The 18,043-nt window shown below is 41.0% G+C and overlaps 2 protein-coding genes across 3 annotated transcripts in view; one reads left to right on the plus strand and one right to left on the minus strand.

Annotated features, from left to right (window-relative positions):
- The window catches only part of LOC124056899 (solute carrier family 41 member 1-like), a 17,446-nt gene extending 14,487 nt beyond the window's left edge, over positions 1–2,959 (plus strand). The window contains exon 11 of one of the 2 annotated variants that reach the window (XR_006843029.1): positions 2,632–2,959. The gene's annotated coding sequence lies outside the window, so the exon portion shown is untranslated. Of the gene's footprint in view, positions 1–922; positions 1,750–2,631 lie in introns of those variants that run through there. The other variant, XR_006843028.1, reaches the window with a different exon arrangement.
- si:ch211-236h17.3 (carbohydrate sulfotransferase 11) overlaps positions 1–15,280 on the minus strand; it is a 17,972-nt gene extending 2,692 nt beyond the window's left edge. Inside the window, exons 1-2 of the mRNA XM_046384838.1 lie at positions 14,763–15,280; positions 6,597–6,676 (exon numbers count right to left, since the gene is read on the minus strand). Coding sequence (XP_046240794.1) covers positions 6,597–6,676; positions 14,763–14,856 — 174 coding nt within the window. The 5' untranslated portion in view covers positions 14,857–15,280. The remainder of the gene's footprint in view (positions 1–6,596; positions 6,677–14,762) is intronic.
- Positions 15,281–18,043: the final 2,763 nt, after the last annotated feature.

Genomic DNA, 18,043 nt, shown 5'->3' on the forward strand with positions numbered 1-18,043 from the left:
AAAGAATTATTAAAACACAGGATCCATTTATCAGTAGTAAAACCTGTAGTGATCACTAGTCCATTTTCAGAAAATTTCAGTTTTATCAACTTTTCCCCATTGATATTGTACCCTCCTAGTGAATTGCTGAGTTTTGGGAACACAGCAAGAAAGAGGAAGTCCGATTATACAAAAAAAACATCAGCAATCATCAGACAGGTTTTAATAAACAATAATAATAGCCAATAATAAATAATTTTTAAGGAAGAACAATGTTGAATGGTAAAATGATCAGCCAAACTGCCTGTAACTTCCAGTTTCATCTTTGGACTAGTGCAGTGAAGGTCTAGCAGAGATGGGGAGTGGGCTACCAAGGTGTGGTAACCTCACTTCAATCTAACCATTTACATTTCTATATTTTTTTCATTTTCACACATCAGACCCAACAACACTGGCTCAATTGACATCAAAACTTTCTGGATGTATGCAGTAGTACTCCTTATGGCCTGTAAACAAACTTTGATGTGTAAAATCAGCGAAGAAGCCCTTTAATTTGTGACAGAAGAAAGGCTTGTGTCATTTGAAGTCAGGCCATACTGGGAAAAACAAATTAGAATGTACAACATAAAAGTTAGCCACGTGGGGAAGATATCCCGCACCTTCTGCATAGAGCAAAGACTTACTAAGTTCCCTGAGTCTGAGAAAGTATATTTACAGACAGATCTCCTCTGGAGGTCTTAACCATGGTCAGTCCCTTGCCATCCGCACGCTGACTTAATAAAATCACAGGTCAGCAAGTTCAGCTCAGCCTCCTCGTGGCACAAACACCTTATTTACTTCTTTCATTTACTCAGCCCGGCTCACCAATGCAGCGGTCGGAGCCTTGAGTCTCTCGGTTTGACTCGCTGCCTGACGCTATGTGTGGCTCTGTGCTTATTGGCAGACGCTGGAACATCAAGGATACACCGGCCCTGCCAGAGGCTGTCGGGCCAACACTAACCCTTCTCTCAGCACAAGTTTGTGAACTGTATGTACACAACACTGTCTTTCCACTACAGACTTTAAACCCTTCATGTGAGCCATATGCATGATATAGTAGCGTTCTCTGAGGACATTTACACCAAGATGCAACACAAACCTGCCGTTCAAAGAAATGCCAAAAGCGTCTTAAGTGTATGGGGAACATGCACACATGTCAAATGCTGCAAAGAGCTGCACTTTCTTTTCACTTTTTGCGGTTACATTTGAGTTGGCATCATCAATCTATGCAAAATCCTTTGAAAACAGTGCAGACACAAGAAGAAAAACGTCCAGGAAACAGTTTTATCAGTAACAGTTTTGAAATTAGACACTGAACATACAGGAGTTTTGGTGCAAAAAAGTCAATCTTTAACATATGGCATTAGTTTAAAATATGATGCAATTTACTTAGAAACTTTTACGTGAAAATTTTTCTGCAGATTCAGCTGCATTACTCAGTATTTTCTATACTAACAGAGTCAAATGACTACAGGGAGTTTTCACATTTCACTCAGCTCTCAATACCAACACCAATACCATTTACCTACCTTCATACCTATCTTTACCTTTATAAAACCACTGATAACGGTCAGAGGTATATGGAGGTGGCAACTGCATGGGATGTTAATCTACAAGCCAAAAGCCTCCATTTCTGTCACTTTGCCTTTCGTGTAATAATCTGCCGCACACCAGAACAATCCTACGAGAGTGAGCAAAGCAAGACAAAAGCATTCGTATATGGAAATGAAATAAAACCGTCTTGCATTAATCCAGTTCACTGTTCATTTCCATCCTGACAGCTTAGCAGCTTCCTCCCTTTGAGGAGACGTTTAAGTGGAATGGAATAAAGAAAATATTACAAGCAATTAAAAGTAAATGATGTCTGCTGGAGCTGCTTTGTTTTCTGGCATGTACACCTTCCTTCTCACAGGGAGATTTAACTAGAAACAGCTGTTCTGCAGCCGCTTTTACTGCCCTGTGTCTGCAGGAACAGCTCTAACACATGGATGAACATCTAAAAACATGTATGGATTTACAGAGGAAAAAAGCCCCATCCAATGGTGTTAATTAGAGAATATTCCCTTTAACTCTCTAATCTTAAAAAGCAATAATCACAATAAACATAAAAACATAAAAGCCCCGTTGTGCAGACAAGATATTAATGGTAGACCAATATGCAATGTAAAGGGGCTGAACAAGGAAATTTTTAAATCTAAACGTGTCAGCGCCCAGGTATCCTTTATTGAAGAGGGGCTAGTAAATAAATGGCCCTCTATTGCATTGCCTAACAGGTAGGAGTAATGTCTACTCCATGGAGGACAGCTGTTCATCATCACAGACTCACTGGTGGACATTACCGGCCCTGGAGCCATGTAACGAACATGGCTAAAAAGCAAAACTGTGATAGCACTAGTATCCCTCACAGAGCCTACACATACTGACTGTACTGTAAGCTGCTGTAATGCAGAATACCAAGCTCACTTGTTAATCCATTCCTGATGTGCCAGTAGCTCAACAGTTGTTCATGTTTCTTGTTTCATGTATCATACTGCCTCATACTGTGTGTAATGTACACATAGTAAAAAATTGCCTCTGAACATAATTATTTTCTCTTGTTCTCCACAAATGCAGCTCTAAAGTTGCTGAGCTCCTACTTGTCTGCAGGCTACCTGGACAAACCCATGAATCCTACTCAATAAATGTCACTGGTGAATTGAACAAAGATGGCCGACTTTTTTTTCTCCTGAAGGATAAAACGACAAAAGCAGCCAAACCTGACATGAAAAATATCTCAGCTCTCAAGAGATCACAAAGATCAGGGATGATGTTTGATATATTGTGCGACAACCACAACCACTTTGTTACTCAGAACAGGAAGTACTTTCCTTAAGCTTCTACTACAGGGCTCCAGACTAACTTTTTGCATTGGTTGCACTGGTGCACCTAGCTTTTTTTTGTAGGTGCACCAGCACAAAATTTAGGTGCACCCAAATTTTTCAATGTGTCGCCTTTAACGCCACATGGTCAGCTTTTCATCGCTATAACTTTCACATAATGCTATATGAAATATATGTTATATATCAGTCCATATCATGATTTCTAATTTTAAATTTTATATATATGTGTGTGTGTGTGTGTGTGTGTGTGTATATATATATATACACACACACACACACATATACAACATTAAATTTGATTATCATTTCCGGTTCATCAGAGGACCTGATTATTCCTGCCTGCCGCTGAAATGCAGCTGGGAGAGGGGCCACTTTCTGTACACACTTGTCACAGCATATTATAGTGTGTTTTTTAGACATGTTGTGTTTTTTAAAGTTTCGATACGAAACATTGTTGACCCGCTTACAAATGCACTATCACCGGCCATATTCTGAGCGCACTCCTGACAGTAAACGTAGTGCACTGCGGTACGTCCTTTGTCGTACCTCAGCCAGGGAAATTGTTTTAGCCAGTCCTGTCTGAAAGAATAAATTGTTATCTTATCTTAATTTGAGTCTCAGGCCGGGCTCCATCTCAGACTCGGTTGTCTCCTCTGGTTCCTGATGCTATAGCCGAAGGACCGGAGCTTAGCATCATTTCCCCTCGTTTATTTTCTTTTTCGTTTCAGTTAGGCAACTCGCTAACTTCATTTTAAAACACACACAACTTAGAGCAGTGAACAGGACCACAGCCAATCAGAGGCAAAGACCCGCCCGAGCTCTGTCTCTTATTGGCTTATTGAGCTCACAGGAGAACGCAGAGAGATGATGCGCTTGCGTAATAAATTTGTGTTTTCACCTGAGCAGCGTCAGGTGCGAGCTAGAAAAAATATTAGTCGCACCCTTGAAAATTTTGGTCGCACTCTGGAGCCCTGTACTAGATAAGTTTATAAGAGCTGGTATCAGACAGAGGGATGTAAATGGGTTGGGTTTAAGATGTAGACAGCTTAAAGTACTGCACTGCAATAAAGACCTGCATTTATACATTATATACCTCTGCTTATTTCTGTTCACGTTTAGACTGAGCATATCGCACACCCTGCAACCTGGACATTTAATAATTCATCCTCTGGGGACAATGAATGTATGTACCAAATTTCACAGGAGTAAAACCCCGCTGGTGCTGACAGGATGAAAAGTCAACACCAAAATCTGACCTGATGGTGATGTTAAAGAAATATTTAAGGGATTAGAAACGGCGGCAGGGTTTACCCTCTGGGGACCATGACGGTCTGTACAGAATTTCACAGCAATCCATCCAATGGTTGTCAAGATATTTCACTCTGGACCAGAGAAGATCAGAAGAACTGCCATACAAAGAGTCATGCTGCCAGTGAGACCAAAACCAAAACCAAATAAAATACAAAATAAAACAAAAACCCACCACAAGTTCCTTTCACAAAAGTCTCAGGGTTTAAGTGGGTACTTGTTATTGGATATTTCAAATGATTCTGCTTCTTCTTCAATTCTTCATGAGCAACTCTCTCACCCTTCATCACTGTAAACACTGTGCAACACCAAAGCCTCATTAAAGCCACATTAACATCAGCTTACCAGACTCCTGCAACATGATAAAACCATACATAACATTCCCACTGCATGCAGCTTGGGTACTGCATTGCACTGCAAAAACCATAAAGTTTCAGTTCACCCAAATTACACCTAGAGGTATATGCTGCCTGGCAGACAGCTTTTTTTGTTTCATTTTTTATTTTATTTTTTTTTATCGCTTTTTTATCACTTTTGTCTCCAGTCTGTTGTGAATGTTCCCTGGATGCCTATTACTATCTGTCTCTGAAATCTCTGCTGAAACCTCTCCACCTCGATAAAATGGAGGGTAATGGAATTTTGAAAAATCACAACAGCAAAGTGTTTTTCCAGAAACAAATGCCTTGGCTACAGAGGATAAGCAGTCCTTATGCAAACTGTTCAGACATGATGTCATCACTCATTAAACAGTGATGGTGGGCTTTCTCACAATAAGAATTACCAAGGCAGTAAGCAATAATACACGTAATTATGGCTCAGCCTACAACAATATTTAAACATTAATAATTAGGCCTATAAAAATAACTTCAAACAACTGGACAACACTGAACTGGAATACTTCCTTATATAATACTGTTGTGCAATTTAAATTAGTTTTAATGGAAAATGGCTTCAGTGAGCAAAAAATTATGTGTGGAAATATGAGGCCCCAGGATCAGAATTTAAAGCCAGAAAGACTTGCTTTGTCTCTGAAGGACTCTGTCTACTCTGTGAACCTTAAAGATATTATTTATTACCATGATAATCCAGATTACACCACTCTTGAGTGATCTGATTAATTTCATCAGTTCTATTGTATTTTGTGCACTAATATTTTCTAAATCAAACCTTAATTTTTCTCCTTGATCCAACTTCTAAATGAATTCTGATTAAACAACAGTAAAATAATAAGCTTTTGAAAAATTACAGATCTTCTTTCCCTGACACCTCTGACTGCCTGTACGTCTGTATTTTTGTACAGGTACTGCTGAATGTTTGTAAATTATTGCTTTGGCAAAAAAAAAAAAAAAATTTGCCTGACTATACTGCAGTAATTTGAATTTTTGCACCAATAACACCTCTGACATATCTCCTTCTTCCTTCAGTAGTACCTGCTCATGATGTTACAAGTTCTACCAACTATGTTTTTCTTTTCCTGTCACTACTGACAGAAAGACCTTCTCCTCAGTGGAAAGTTATCATAATCCATAATAATCTCCTGCCATTCACAGACAGCCCGTTATTAAAAACATCTGTATAAATAATTAAATTCACTTGTGAAAAAATTCCACAGATTCCTAAATTGCTTATGGGTTTGTTTAAGAACAAAAATGCAGGAAAATCTTAAAATCAGACCCCCTTCTTTTTATTATGAGGGCAGCCGTGGCCTAGAGGTTGGAGAAGCGGCTTGTGATCGGAGGGTCACCGGTTCGATTCCCCCACCGGATGGGCAGGAAAAATTTGGGTGCGGAGGAGTGATTAATGCGAAAACAAATGCCCACCACCCCACCCCCCCTGCATTAGCCGGCTCATGTGCCCTTGAGCAAGGCACTTAACCTCCCAATATGCTCCACTTGCGTTTGATGCTGCCCACTGCTCCTGTGTGTGTTTCACTGCATGTAATTTGCCAGGTGTTGCATGTGTGTTCAACTAAGGATGGGTCAAATGCAGAAGTCAAATTCAGTATGTGTATGTAAAAATATATATACTGCCAATAAAGCTGATTCTTTCTTTCCTTTTCTTTCTTCTTAAACACTTTGCCTGTGGTTAACCCTGTTTGTGCCCTTCCATGCTCTGAACAAATCAAACACCTGGTGACAGGAACACACAAGCCATCAGGATCATAAATCATCGTCCATCATTATCTTTTGCCAAGAGTGCTTTTCTAAACTCAATCAGAGCTCAAACTAAGTTTGCTTTCTAATACATGTAAATATTTTACCACAAACTGCATGAGTAAGCCTGAATAAATGCTTACAAATAAATATTTAATGTTAGCAAAAAGAGTTCAGGTTAGGCCTAAAAACGGGGTTTCGCAGTAAAACCAAGCTGTTGTGGTTAGAGGGGACTGACCTGATCGCCATCGTAAAGCGTCTGTAGAGGACTTCTCCTCGACTTCTGCCCGCTGCTTCTGTCACCGACTGGCTCCGAGGCTGAGGAAACACAACACATCTGTCACAAAATCCGACTGAAAGAGCGTCCAGTGCACAGATGTGTTTAGACAAATAAAAAAACAAACCAAACAGACTAGTGCATATTCCAAAACAGTAAAAGGTTAACAAACACTAATAATTTGTGGTATAACCTTAAACAGAAACCAGATGTTTAAATTAACAAGTTGTATTACAGCCATACCTTCCAAACCAAACCAGAAAACTCATCTTTTGAGAACCTAACACCTGCCTGTAGGTTTGAAAGATGAGCATACAAATTATGCATCTGTTGTAATAATAAACTTGACAAGGACAGAGATGAAGTTGTTCCTTTTGCCGTGTTATAGCAAAAATATGACCGAAACATAATGAGCATATGTGTGCACAGTAGAGAAGCTGGTTACGTTGCCTGTTTCCACAATAAATGTGGGTCATGATTGAAATCCAAGTGCCAAGAATCCGAAACTGACCACAGCCCATGTTGTTTGTGAAGGAAAAAAACTTTTTTGCATCCAATTTTTGAGTCAAAGATAGATATTTTATGGTGTAACACATTTAAATACTAAAAAAGACTGGATGTAAAACAGTATACTGGGAACAAAAAAAACTGCATTGGAACTATAACAGCCATTTCATTGGAAAGAAAGAAGTCCATGGGAAACAGAAAGAGAAGCCAGAGGACCCAGATAAGGTCCGGGTAGAACAAGCCTGAGCTCCTCTGTGCAGGGATGAGTTTTCAGTGTCAGATTGCACAACCTACAGCGAACATCTCTAACAGGCCTCTAACAGGCTGTGGGACCCGGTTTTCCACGTCCAAGCAGGCTGCTAACAGGCTACAAGAGGAAAAAAATCTTAATGGTAAAATTCTTTGTGGTTTGCTGCCACTGTCACAACAGAACAGAAATGAGTTCTTTGTGTAACTGTAAATTAAAGGAATAATTTGACATGTTGGGACACACTCATTTAGATAAGACTGACCGCGAGCTCTGTTGTTTGGAGAGAGGATTCCAGCAGATCTGGGCCACAGGTTGCTGCCATGTGGCTCCAGCTGGTTTTCAAATCAAGGTATGTATAACTGAAAGCCTTTTTTTAGTTCTAAAAGATGAAAACAGTCTTAAGGTAAGCCTGGGACACTACATGGCAATAACTGCTTTTAACAAAGTTATGGTCCCTAATAATAAGAAATGCATGAGTTAATTAAACACATCCAAATATTTAGGTGCTGGTTAGTCAAGCATACAAGTTTGATATGTTGGGAAATGTGCTTATTCTTTTTCTTGCCGAAAGTTAGGTGAGATCATCTATTTGACAGGTATCATGCCAGCAAAAACAGCTGGTTTGATACCTCCGTCGCCATTTGGTTTAGCATTAAAATAAGCCACTTGAGGCAAAGTTTGCAGGAAGCAAAAACAGAGTTATGCCCTTTCACCTCACAGAGTAAACATCCTTAATCAGAGCTCCAAAAGCTGCAAATTGGGAATCAGCAATCCAACTCGATGTTCAATACTAATGTGAAAGTCCCACTAACTTCAGTTTGTGTTCATCACGTTCAAAGAGTCTTATTAAATAATCTACCCTGCATTTTCTGCAGATACTAAGCTCCAGAGCTGCTGAGACAGCTGTTGTCCATATGCAACTGAATTTACATGCACAGGATTTATGCTAATAATCATTCAAGAGCCGAGTTGTGTCACAAGACCGATGCATTTGCACAATTCTGAGACTACAGGAAGACTCAACTGAGTGACCGTGTGTGTGTGTGTGTGTGTGTGTGTGTGTGCGGTGCGCTTCACACTGTGGTGTGATTGGACCAGTCATGAGTGCCAAGCAGCTTATTATGAGCTGTAAACCCACTCATACAGTCACTAAAAATGAGAAAGGTCCTCTCTAGAGTTTTTGGTTTGTGCATTCTGAATCTACTGTAGAAACACGGCAGGGCAACATGGCGGCCTCCTTGGAAGAAAGGCTCCTCCCTCTGTAGACATAAAAGGCTCATTTTAAAACACTGTTAATTTAAGGTGATTATACACCAATGAAAACATAATTCCGAATCAATTTCTGTCCACGAATCCCCTTAACACAATGACCTTCTAACTTAACAGTTTCACAGAACCTCAAAGATTATATTCAACCTAAGTTCAGTTAACAGATTTTTTTAAGGCAGCAGGGAGGGAGTTCAACTTCGTACTTACTCAAGCTTCAAGCGCTAATATTCTAGCCAGTAGTAGTAGACATTAGTTAGTCACAATAACTTCCCATTCACATTCACAATAATACAGCATTTGCTTGGATAGAATTTTATTGAAAATGGAAACAAAAAGCTAATTATTAGCTTAGCTTGGCCACTAATGGGTTAATAAGTTCTTACAGTTTATCCAAGACATATTTAAGACTCATAACTGTCTGCAAACTGTTGCGCTGTTAAGCTGCAGTTTATACTGAGGACAGAAAAGGTTAAATAAAAATGAATGTTGCGGCACAGCTGATAAGACACCATAACTTTCTGTATTTTGGAATCGCTCTGGCTGTCAGTCCCCTCAAAGGTCAGCACTGTCAAAACAGTGTGCAATTGGGTAACTCCACATATCCACAGGAAAAAGGTCACCAAAGCATGGCCATTTGCTGTCCAACAGCTGCTCAAGTGACTGCAGAAACAGCAGGTTTCACTGTAATAAAAGCTAATTCTTGAGACGACATCCAAAGCCCCTTCACAAAGTGAACTCATCTCCGCCATGATGTCAAACTGTGCTTCATGACTGGAAAGAATAGAGTCTGAGATGCTGTTGGATTCTGCTGGCACAAGAGGGTTTTGTTCTCTACCTTGAGCTACAGGGGTGAGGTGTGTATTCTGCTACAAGACACTGATTTATTCAGCTGTTTTCTAAACACGACACCACTTCCTTATGGAAACTACCACTGACTCAGGAACACATTCCCAACATGACCACTCCCAAAGCCACCTCTTCTTTATCCCTCTTGAATGAAACACCAGTCTGAGATAATTTAGGGACAGACAAACACCTGGCAGACTGTGAGTGTTTCAGCAACAACCTGATGGCACAGCGAGTGGGCTCAAAGAGTGCCTTGTGCGTCATCACTCCCCTGCTAATGTGGGATTACTCAGCAAGTGAAGAAATTTACAATCCACATTTTGTCAAGAGCCAGATGAAATCTCATATAATGGATTGAATTGTTAAAGCTGAACAGCTGGATATCACATGAAGCAGAGAATGGGGACAGTGTGCATGGGGGAGAAAAAAGGTAGGGCTATATTTTTATTTGCCACAGAAGAAGTGTCTCCAAAAGTTAAAAAAAGCTATTAAGTCTTACAGAACTTCTCATGTTATGGCTTTGATCCAAATGCTGTTTTAACGAAACACTGTCTCAGCTGTTAGCTCAAATTCCAAGACTGAAGGGATTCACTAACCCCACCTAAGGCATATTCAAAGGAAGGAAAAGTCCTGTTAGTTTAACCCTGTCTAGACCCACCTCTGCAACATTCCTCCTGGCTCGTATAGAACCGAAGGCTTAGGAAATGCAAAATATAGAGGGACCGATGTGTGTTCCTCCTATCCAGTCCATAAACGGAGCTCTGTGTTTAGGTCCCACTGGGGGGACTGGAACCCCCCCCCCCCCCCCCCACCCTCCACGGCCTCTCCTGCCAAAGAACAGCTTTACTGAGAGACACACTGTCCAAGGCAAAGCGTGATCCTTTTAGGCTGTAAATGTGTGTGTAAAGGGTGTCACTGCAAAAGCTGAGGTATGTGGGTGGCACAGCGTCTTTTTATGGAGTCTTGGAAGAATGTATGCAGATGTGCCATATGACTTTTCTGATCCCGTTCAGAGATGTGAGGCTACAGGGTCAATGGTTTACTGGTTATCCAGGTGCATGTTACCTTAAAACATTGCACAAGTCTGCAAACTAACTGAGTGATGAGGAGAAACTCATGTTGTGCTCTGATGCAGCTGTTGGATAAGCAGATGTCACAAGCTGTCTCTTCTGAATTTTCTCCAATGTTTAAATCATTTACTGGAGAGTTGATTACATGCCACGATCTGCTGCAAGTGCTCTACACTCTGTCACAAGCCTATCACGTGCCAAGGAAAACAACAGATTTTTGGAACTTCCCATTAAACAAAAAAAAAAAAACGAGAAAAGACTCACTAGCACCAAACACAAAGTACAGCCGAGGCTGATGGAGGTATGCTGTTTTTGATCATAAACGAGAGTGATGGGCAAACTTAAATCTTATCCTGATGGTGGCGCTAGATGAAATGAGGATTACCACAGGTATGGTTTATCCTGAGCAAAAAACAAATGCTACCTGAAATCTGGTAACTCACGTACGTGAGTTTGACTCTAAACTGTTTGAAAGCAATATGAACTAATTCGGTCAACATGGCAAAATCACCAAAATCATTATGATGCATCCTCTGTGAACAATGAATATCTGTACCAAAATTTTCTCCCAATACATCAAGTAGACATAAAAATATATGGTTGGAAAACTTAGAATAATTAACTAAAGTCAATAAGGTCACTAAAGCCAATAAGGATTCATCTCCAGGCCAAATGGTACCACACAGGAGCCCATAAACTTTGATTTAAAAAACAAAACAAAACAAAACAGAATTCTGCAAGAGTGGAGGACTTATCAACACTCAGAGGACAAACCTGTAAATCAAATCATGTGAGGATTTCAATCTTGAAAGCAGATGGGAAATGGGATAAAAAAAAAATTCTCCAGAGCACATGCTGTATCATCAGCTCCTGTTCAGCTGTGTCATGAATATGCAGCTGGCTGCAGGAGAGCAGGTTGTAGCAGCAGGGCCACCTCAGCCTTTCATAAGATCTGAGGAACTGACAGCCGTTTGGAGACGGCAATGATTTCCAATGGCAATAACAGGATATCATAGGAGCATTAGGTCATCCGCTGTTCCTGCGTGGATGTTTTGTTCTGTTTTTATTCAGATAATGTCACATCCACAAGCCTTCAAAAAACTTTAGGGACAAAGATGCATTGTCATGTCCAATTTGTGTCCAAAGAAGCCCCGGGGTAAATTTGTTTAGTGTGCTGCAGGTGTTCCAATAAAGCTGGAGTGCCAAACAGTTCAACTTTATGACTCTCATGGCCTCAAGTCAAGCCCAGACAAGGAAGGTATGAGGTGGGGGTATCTCTGCAGCACAGCAATAATGACAGCAGCCCCAAGGCCCAAACCTCAGTCTCAGGCTCTGCTTGTAATTAAATACCTAGCAGTCGGTGCCTGATAACCGTCAGCTCACATCTGTAACTTTAAATGTTACTGGTGACATATGGATCAGTGTTCCTGGGTTTCATTTCCAGGAGGATGAACAGGAGACGATGCTGACAATAAAACACACCACATTCCAGACCACAATGCACCACATTGCCTTCATCCACCTCAGCCCTTCCATCCGTGCAAACTTTATGGAGAAACCACAGCTGCCCTTGTTGTGAAGACACCACAGACTGGAGGAAATGCCCCCTTCAGTCAAAAATCCCTGTAAATCTCAAATCACTGACAAAGAAACTGCCAGAGCTGTTTGAGATTTTTAAAACACAGGCTTGTCATGGGAGATGGCCCACTCTCAAAAAGTCAAGATGCAGTGTTTTCAGTTCAGACAATGTAGAAAACACAATGATCTGTATTGGAAACAAGAGACTTTATGTCAGCCCAACAGGCATATCTTGAAAAACTGCGACGTGTGGTTAGGGAAACAGATGTCTGGTTAAGAGGGTCAGGCTTTTTTTAGTGTGGGAGGCATCGCATATTCTGGAAAGCGACTATTTCCATCCTGTGTGTCTGCGACAGAACGGCACACACGACATGTACAGTAAGCACACTCTGCATCTATGTAATTATCCTAAATTTAGATTAGCGCAGTGAATCCTGTGCACAAAAAGAGTGCGATTCAAAAAACAAGACTTTTCCACTGTGTGAAGCTAGCCGTGCATTCCCTTGTTATGTGGATGCTCTCGTGCTGCTTTATATGGGCTTTGAACAAACAACATGACCTTTACCCCAGGATGGAACAAAAAAAAGGCAAACAGAGGTTGTTGCCACTGTACCTCTTGCTGATCTTAGCATTAACAATAACCTCCTCGTGTGTAGCCACATTTTGTCACGGCTTCTCAGTGAAAAACATTCTGCTGTCAGTGGGGCTTTATTTGGACCCTCAGGTACGCATAAAGTAGGCAGTAACACATTTGAACTAGTTTGCTCACAGCCCAGTAACTTATCTCATTGTACGCCTTAATAAAAAACAGCTCTCTGTTAGATAATCACTAAGGACAGCAACTCACGTGATCCCTAATTACCATAAAAAAAATTTGCTTAAGTCTCAGTCTTACAAATTATCAAGCTGGCAATGTTGCTAACTTCTACTTGGCTAACTGGTAACTAGCAGCCCGCAACAGTAGTTGTACTGGTCACTCTTTTGGACAGTGGGGTCAGAATTCTACCTGCCCAAAGTCAGTTTTAACTTGCCTCTATATAACCGGTTTTATTTATTATTGTTGTCAGATGACAAAGACTAAGGCTAAATGTCCTGTTGCCTCTTACCCGTCTTGCTCTCAAACTTGCGGCAAACTGAGCAATACACAGCTGGAGTGTAACGCCACCCAACCAAACTCCTGTTTCCAGGATAACTGAAAAGTTTGCTATAAAATAAAAATGAGGTGGCATTTAAGTCACCCCGAGCAATCCTTACTGTGGAGCCCTGCAGGCTGTGACACTTCCAACTGAGAGGCAATGCAGTTTTCTGTGAGAGTGTTAAATTGTGATCAACATCATTAAAGTCTGTAATGTGAAACGATTGTTTATTTTATTAAAAGGGGAGGACAATTCAGAGGATAAGAGCACATCAAACCAGCTTCTGAAAATGAAACATGACCATTAAAAGAAAACCTCCTGGAATGCATCCCACATTACAGAACAACGACGGCGCACAACCGACCAAGGACTCGAGGTTTTTTTCTTAAACTCTGAATGCTTCCAGTAGCTCCTTTAGTGATGCAACAGCACATTTCAAGCAAATACATTTTGGGAGTTTGATGGTATGGAGTCCCTCTGGTCTCCACAAGAGGCTGGTCTTTCATAGGTTTTTAATAACTAACCAGTCTTTTCCCATGTCACACATCACACACATCCAGAACTGACTGACCTCTCTCTGAAAACAACCCCTCTCTCCTCACAGTATGGGCTATACATATATATATAAGCTTATGTAGTGCATGATATGGCTGTGCTGAATGAGGCCTTTGTATGTGGGACCTGGAAGAAGTGGAAACAGATCTCAGCGAGGTCCAACCCCACTACCATCCAGCTGCAACTTCTCCCAGCCTTCCTCCACGTAGCACAGAGGGAACAAACCACTAATCATTTCTGTAATTAAACTGTTCCTCGACTGAGATCTGTTGTTCTCGGGGAAATCCAGACACATGGCCGGGGGTTTAGGCGCTTCTAACACCGCTTTCTCCATTCACTCAGAGATACTTGCATCAGATGTGGATCTGAGCAAACCTCATACAACCAGAATGAAACCAGCTAGGCTGCTACACAGTGTAAACCACTGAGATCAAACCAGCAAGCCACAACTGTTAGAGGGATTTATTTTGTTTCCAGGTAAAAACAGAGTTCTGGTATGGGAAATGGGCTTTAAATGAGTGCACTCCATGTGCAAACACAAAACCACGGTTGAAGAAATAATAGGATATGACCTGTGGGACTTTTCAGCTTTAGAACCTTAGAAAATTTTTAATTACTTTCACAATTTAGAGTTTTAATTTTGCTGGGTTGTGCTGCAGTAAATCCTCTTTTCTTAAATGTATTTTTGGTGGGAAATTCCTACTCATTATTGGCAGACGGGCAGAGATCAACTGATGGAATCAACTGTGATATCTCACACATTTAATTTACTTTAACGTGTGTTGTTGGAGACTCAGTTTCTTCATCTCTACGGCACTAAACGCTATTTCATGATGGAGGGTGGAGCAGAGAGAAACATAACACAGAAATGCGACTGATTCAGCCGTGACGCTGATGAAGAACACTTTCTGCTCACCTTGCTTCAGACTGTTGTTGAAGTAAAGGATGACCATGATGAAACACCCCAGACACAAGGCAAAAATCATCCGAATGACTTTGGGCTTCCTCATCCTGAGTCTTTGGAGACGACCAAGAAGCCAAGCCGAATCCTGCCAGGGCTCATGCGAGAGAGAGGCTGTTTTTGTCTACTTTATCACCGATAAGAGCGTCGATCCGGCACGCTGACCTTTGCTGCTTCTTATCTTCCTATACATCCTCCAGTCCAGTTCGGAAGTGGTGATGAAAGAAAGAAGAGAAACCAAAGGGGCCACGCTGCAGACTTGGCCGGTCTGCCCCGCCGTGCCGTTACCGTAGCATGGCTGTGGTCAGAGAAACGGGAACAGGCTGCATTCGTGTCAGCGTTAGCCCGACCGGAGACCACTGCTCTGTTTGTGCAAGGGGTGGGTGTCTGACTCGTTAACCCTTTTCTCCTCACACACAAGCCTGGCAGCGCCTCAACAGACCCTCCTGTCGAGCTCGAGCCCACACCTTTTCACAGAGAAAGTTCCGCTTGGCGCTTTCAAATTAAGACTCCTATTTGGTTAGGCTATTTAGTCCGAGTGAATAAGGAGGAAACTGCGAGGATTTCAACATGTATTCGCACTTAAAAGAAAATCAACTGATTAGCTGATCAGCTGATTAGAACTATTCATATAAAGTAGAGTAATGGCAGTTATGGCATGACCTGTATGGGGATTGGATTACCAAGTGCCCTAAACTTTGATTGCCCCAAAGTCCCAGGGAATCAGTATAAATGAGGCCTTTTGGTTCTCAAATTGGAGGGCCCTTTGTATTTTCATATTTTTATTAATGTAGTTTCTATTGTGTTAGTGAAAACAAAATACAACCTAAGATTATTCAAAATCTGTTTAAAATGAGAGACTTCAGATGAATATACATGTTTAGGGCACATGAGGCAGATTAATGTAAAATTTTGTTGTATTTCAGTTAAAGAGGGTCAAGGATTTGTGGAGCAGTTGTGGTCAGGGGACCTCATGGGAGGACGACCATCAAAGATATTAGAATGAATAGGCAGTTTGTGCTGGGAGGGGCCCGTGGAGATTATTCCCAACTGTTTGCCTGTTTTGCTTGTTAGCAAAATGATTTAAATGTTCAGAGGTCAATTTGTTAAAAAAAATAAAAAATAACAAAACACCCACTGGGCACAGACAATGTGTTGGAGGGTTGATGATTTCCTATGATAAGGACGCCATCTCCAATGTGAAGTTAAGCAAATTCATGCTCTTATTTTGAAGGCAGAAGTGAACACATATCCGCCGTAACTCTGTTTAGTGGTGGAAAAATCCAGATTTGTCCAAAATGTGAAACTGGTGGATTGTTCTATTGGAGCCACGAGCTGTTCTTTTCTCTTTTCAACCTCTTAACATCTCTTCATCAGTCACTGTTAGATCAGTGTTTCAGATTTTATTATTTCTTCCTTTTTATAATTAATAATTTATTTCTCATCCTTCCTGGTTTAATTAATTAAAGCGATAAGGTGGTGTATTTCTATATTCTGATAGAAATACTAAAGAAATGCCGGAATTATTACATTAGAAATTAATGGTGATGCACATCTGGTCCACATTTTGCCAAATTTATTTGCATACTATTTCTTGTGTTGGTCTCCTCTTTCTTCTTCTTCTTTGAAGATGTTTATGAAGCCACGGTGACCTGAAAATTCAGTCCAGGATTATACAGGAAATTCTGGTCTTCCAGTCTTTCCAGAGTAAAGAAAGAAGATCACTTTATGGGATCAGTCTCATGGAACAAATGTCAAGCAAACCTTAATCACTTAACAAACTTAGGAACTTTGGCTCTTGCCCAGTGTGTCGAGCATCAGTAAATACAAGACTGAGATTTAAAAAAGTAACTCATAAAATACAGGCATGTATTTGACACTCATGGAAGTGTCTCTCTGATGGAGGCATCACGGGGGGTTAACCTCCACAGGAGGGAGCACATGACTGTGGCAAGGCCTTCACAGGCTGACTTTAATCTGACATTTGATACGTCTGCTCCCTTTCTGAACCTTCAGGCCCAGAGGGGGTGTGCCAAATGGCTTCTTGTAGCTCCATCCATCACAGGGTAGGAACTCAGGTTTGACTTATAAGAAGTGAAAGGACTTCCTACAGAGCTGGTTTCAGCCTCTGACCTTGTCCACATTCCTCATGTCTATTTTTCTAGGCATCGTGGATCAAATCCATGGGAGAAGTCAGGATGGGTTAGGAGCCACGCGACTGATCAAACCCCAGGCCTGATGGCAAGACGGTGTGAAGCCTGCTCAGTGTTTACTGTCTGAGAATGAAATGCCCAGTCAATGTGTTATGGCTGGTCAGGCGTCAGCACACATTCCCTAAGCAGCTGACCAGTCAGACCAGGTGTGCGAAGCACAATCAATACATGGTCAAAGGTTACTGAGATGTCGATTTGAATCTGGGCTGTGAGGAAAGCGATAGAAGAGAATAAGTGACTTTCTCTCCCTCCAAAGTTCCTTTGAATAAGAGGCAAAGTAGACTCCAAAAATACATATCAGAAAAAGACTGGTGGAAATAAGTGTGGAGCTCAGTTGATATTCCCTGACAGCTAAATGATGGCATAAAATTTCATGACACTCAACAATAATGTGACTCAATAAACTATCTGGAGCTACCGACTGACGCAGTAGTTTTATCTCAAACTCAAATATTCTTCATTTTGACCACATCAGTGGATTTATTTTGTATGCTTCCAGGCCAAATACAACAGTTTTCCCCCATATAACATATCTGTTTGACAACTAACCTATTGAGGTATTCAAACATCTCTTAAAGAGACAAACACAGTTACCATCACTGTGACATATTAAGTATGGTCTATTAACTTGGAAAGTACTCGAATACTATTTCCAAAAAAAAAACAAACAAAAAAAAAACTTCATGGTTTTGCTCTTGACTTTTTGTCTGTGTTGTAGCCCACTTAAAGAGTTACAGCAAGGCGTCTGGACTTGTGGAGATTTGACTTGAAGACATTTCACTGCTCATCCAGGCAGCTTCATCAGTTCTGAAAAAAACTGTCTGGTGGGGAACAAATATATATACCTCAGTGGGTGTGACTAGTTTCACTTAGTCACACCCACTGAGGTATATATATTTGTCAAATCTCCACAAGTCCAGACGCCTTGCTTTAACTCTTTGAGTGAATATGACCTGGATGACTGAGAATCTCCACAGATTTGTAGCCCACTTAACTGGCGAGTATAGGCACAAGCATAAGCTC

This window comes from Scatophagus argus, chromosome 3 (assembly GCF_020382885.2).
Source record: "Scatophagus argus isolate fScaArg1 chromosome 3, fScaArg1.pri, whole genome shotgun sequence".
NCBI lineage: Eukaryota > Metazoa > Chordata > Actinopteri > Scatophagidae > Scatophagus > Scatophagus argus.